Source organism: Otolemur garnettii, unplaced genomic scaffold, assembly GCF_000181295.1.
Source record: "Otolemur garnettii isolate 467f Iridium unplaced genomic scaffold, OtoGar3 scaffold00017, whole genome shotgun sequence".
Classification (NCBI taxonomy): domain Eukaryota; kingdom Metazoa; phylum Chordata; class Mammalia; order Primates; family Galagidae; genus Otolemur; species Otolemur garnettii.
This window is the reverse complement of record NW_003852412.1, coordinates 21,004,724-21,008,672: the sequence shown is the minus strand read 5'-3', so window position 1 is coordinate 21,008,672 and position 3,949 is coordinate 21,004,724. Positions and strand designations below refer to the sequence as shown.

Here is a 3,949-nt window from a genome sequence, read left to right as displayed (position 1 = left end):
ACAAAATAAGAAAGTATATAATAGCACTTAAAGAATTTTAAAAAGTCATTTAAGGAACTTCAAAATGCATCAGAGATCATCAACAACACACTAAGCAAGGATAAGAAAGAACCTCAAAGTTTGAAGACAAAGCTCTCAGGATAACCCAGTCATACGCAAAGACAGGGAAGAGTATAGAAAATCTAAAAATCACTGAGAGAGATACAGAACTATGTGAAATGAACTAACATTTGAATTAAAGGTACTCCTGAGGGGGAAGAAGAAAGAGATAAAAGCACAGAAACCCTATTTGAGGAAATTATTGAGGAAAACTTCTCTAGTATTGCTAGAGATTCAATGAGATACAAGATGGATATCAAATACCAGTGTAGAAGCAAGGGAAACTTGCCCTTGATCCCCAAAAGTTCACTGCAAGATCAACTCACAAATAAGGCAGATTAATGAGAGAAATGTTTATTTCCAAATACCATGCACATGGAGCGGATTGCAAGAGTGACTACCAAATGTCTCAATGATGATCAGATAGAGACTTTTTAGAAGGGAGGAAGAGAAGGGCTTGCTAGGGATAATATACAGGTGGGGGAAATAGATTGACTTATAAATTAACCTGAGACAGGCACTGTGTTTTAAAATATTTTGGACCAGGACTGCTAGCATTCAGGGGAGGAAAGGAAGTCAGTTGCCCTCCATAGATCTTTTGATCAGGCCAGTCCAATTTTATGTAGACAGAAGGCCCCTTTCAAATGCTTTCTGATCTCAAATGGCCTTTCATTAAAATATTCTTTATAACAAATAGTTATATCTTGAGGTAAAATTTCCTTAGCTCCTTCACCAAGAAGAATCATAGCAATGGCAGACCCGGAAGCCGCTGTAGAGGAAAGCAGGCAACCGGGTGGCTGGATTGACATTTAATGATTTATATTTGGTAAGGAAGACTCCCAGATCCAGAGAAAGAAGAAAGAAGAGGAGTTCAGAATGGCTCTTACTCAGGGACGCTTGACATTTAGGGATGTGACCATAGAATTCTCTCAGGAGGAGTGGCAGTGCCTGGACCCTGCTCAGAGAGCTTTGTACAGGGCCGTGATGTTGGAGAACTACAAGAACCTGGTCTCCCTGGGACTCTTGCTTCCTGACCTGACTGTTCTTTCCATGTTGGAGGAAGGGAAAGAGCCCTGGACTGTGGAGACTAAAGTGAAAACAAGAAATTCAAATAAGGGAGAATGGATCAAAGGTGTGCACTCAGGGACGAGCTGTGTATTGGGAATGGAAGCAAGATACAAACCTACTAAAAATCAACTTGGATTAAGCTGTTACTCCCATGTGCCTGAACAGCCATTATTTCAAGATGAAAGGAAAACCGATGAATGGAATGAAGTTGAAAACTCTCTCAATCATATTACCTCATTTTCTCCGCTTGAAAACATCCCTTCCAAGCTCAAAAGCCACATGCTTAATAAAAATCAAAATGATTTTGTCCATTTTCCAACAGTCACACAAGAACTGAACGTACACATTAGGGAAGAACGTTATAGGCATAATGAGTGTGGCAAAGCCTTTAGTGTGTCTTCAAACCCTCCTGATCATAGGGTAGTCCATACAGGAAAGAAACCTGCGAAATGTGAAGAGTGTGGCAAGGGCTTCAGAAAAAATTCAGACTGTACAACATTGGAGAATCCATACTGGGGAGAAACCTTATGGATGTAATGAGTGTGGCAAAGTTTTCAGGAAAAATGCACACCTATTCCAACATCAGAGAATTCACTCTGGGGAAAAACCTGGCAAATGTGCCAAGTGTGGCAGAGCATGTAGTCTTCCTTCAAGGCTTTATAAACATCAGGTAATCCATAATGCAAATAAACTTTTCAAATGCGAGGTGTGTGGCAAAGTTTTCAGGCAAAATGCACACTTAGCAAAGCATCGTAAACTTCACACTGGAGAGAAACCATACAAATGTAATGAGTGTGGCAAGGCTTTTATTTACAGTTCACATCTTATAAAACATGCAAGTGTTCATACTGCACAGAAAACATACAAATGCAATGAGTGGGGCAAGGTCTGTTACAAATCAAACATTTAAAATCATCACAAAACTCATTTTGGAGAGAAACCTTGCAAATGTTACAAAGATGGCAAAAAATTTAGTTGGTCTTCAAGGCTTCCTATACATCAGGTTATCCATAATGCAGATGAACCCTACAAATGTGATGATTGTGGGAAGGTTTTCCGGCACAAATTATCCCTAACAGTTCATCTGAGAATTCATACTGGAGAGAAACCTTACAAATGTAATGAATGTGACAAGGTCTTCAGTCAGAAAGTATCCCTTAGGGTTCATCTGAAAACACATACTGGAGAGAAACCTTACAAATGTAGTGAGTGTGGCAAAGTCTTCCGTCACAAATCAAATCTTAAAAATCATTACACCATCCATTTGGGAGAGAAACCTTACAAGTGTAATGAATGTGGCAAGGCCTTCAGACAGAAGATAGGCCTTACTGTTCATCAGAAAATACATTCTGGAGAGAAACTTTACAAATGTAATGAATGTGGCAAGGCCTTCCGTCATAAATCACACCTTAAAAATCATCATAAAATCCATACAGGGGAGAAACTTTACAAATGTAATGAATGTGACAAGACCTTCAGAGAAAAAACATCCCTTACACGTCACCAGCGAATTCATACTGGAGAGAAACCTTACAAGTGTAATGAGTGTGGCAAGGTCTTCTGTCAACAGTCAACCCTTAAAACTCATCACAGAATCCATACTGAAGAGAAACCATACAAATGTAATGAGTGTGGCAAGGCCTTCAGTTTAAAGTTATATCTTAAAAGTCATCAAAGAATCCATGTGTGAGAGAATCCTTACAAATGTAATGTATGCAGTAATGTCTTTAGTCACATTTCATGCCTTGCACAGCATCGGAGAATTCATTTGTGAGAGACTGCAAATTCCTTGAGAGTGCCAACTCTTCATTATAAGTTCCATCATTAATCAGCATCACAGAGTCTATGCTAAAGAGAAATCAGATAAATACAATGTGTGTGACTGGGGCTTTATCTAGGCCTGACCACTTACTACACAAGTAAAGGTACATCTTCAATGAAACCACCCAAAGAAATGTTTGTTATGTTACTAATACCCAAGGACCAGTCCTCCGGAATGTCAGACAGTTTGCACAGGAAAGAAATCAATCTCTATTTTACTAGTAAAAAAAAAAAAAAAAAAAAAAAGAATCATAGCAACTAGGACAACTCACAACATTGAGTCAACAATAACTCAACAACAACTCACAACAAGTCAACAACATTTAGGATATATAGTAATCAACCCAGCTGAAGTCAAAAGGAGGGAAAAAATTCTATAAGCAGCTGGATATAAGAACAACTGACCTATAAAGGAAAATACATCAGGCTAACAGCAGACTTCTCAGCAAAAACCTTATAACTTTGATACAGGATTCCACCACTCAGGGCTAGACAGGGAGCCCCCCATTCCCTAGGCCCAGGTGAGCTCAGAAGTCAGACCCCCATTTCCAGGCACAAGCAGACTGCCTTTTTCGGGACCAACCCTCTGGGCTCTGATAAGATCATGAACAAAGCCAACCTGTGATGGTTTTTTGGGTGGTTCCACCTTGGGTAGGAGCACATACACTAATCCCTTCTCAGGGACAAAGACTGTAAAGGACCAACTGCCAGCCATGTGTAATCCCCTAGACTTAAAACCCCTAGATAAAAGAGCCTACGGGAGACTCCAGAGTGAGTTCTTCAGTTCTTTCCCCATTCCAGAAGGTCTGGTGCTTTTCTATATTCCTTTCTAACTTCTAATAAAAGTCCTACCTTACCATTGATCTGTGGTCTGTGGGTTCATTCTTCGAATTCCCAAGACCAAGGACCTACTGAAGAGCAGAATTCCAGTATCAACTTTATAAACCAGAAAAAAGTCGGG

The 3,949-nt window shown here is 39.7% G+C and overlaps 1 protein-coding gene across 1 annotated transcript; it reads left to right on the top strand.

Moving 5' to 3' along the window:
• The first annotated feature begins 921 nt into the window (after window positions 1-921).
• On the top strand, window positions 922-2,968 carry LOC111723934 (zinc finger protein 880-like). Its single transcript, XM_023510952.1, is given in 2 exon segments — window positions 922-1,655; window positions 1,657-2,968. Coding segments are annotated over 2 exon segments (1,965 nt in total). The 5' UTR covers window positions 922-975; the 3' UTR covers window positions 2,942-2,968.
• The last annotated feature ends 981 nt before the right edge of the window (window positions 2,969-3,949 follow it).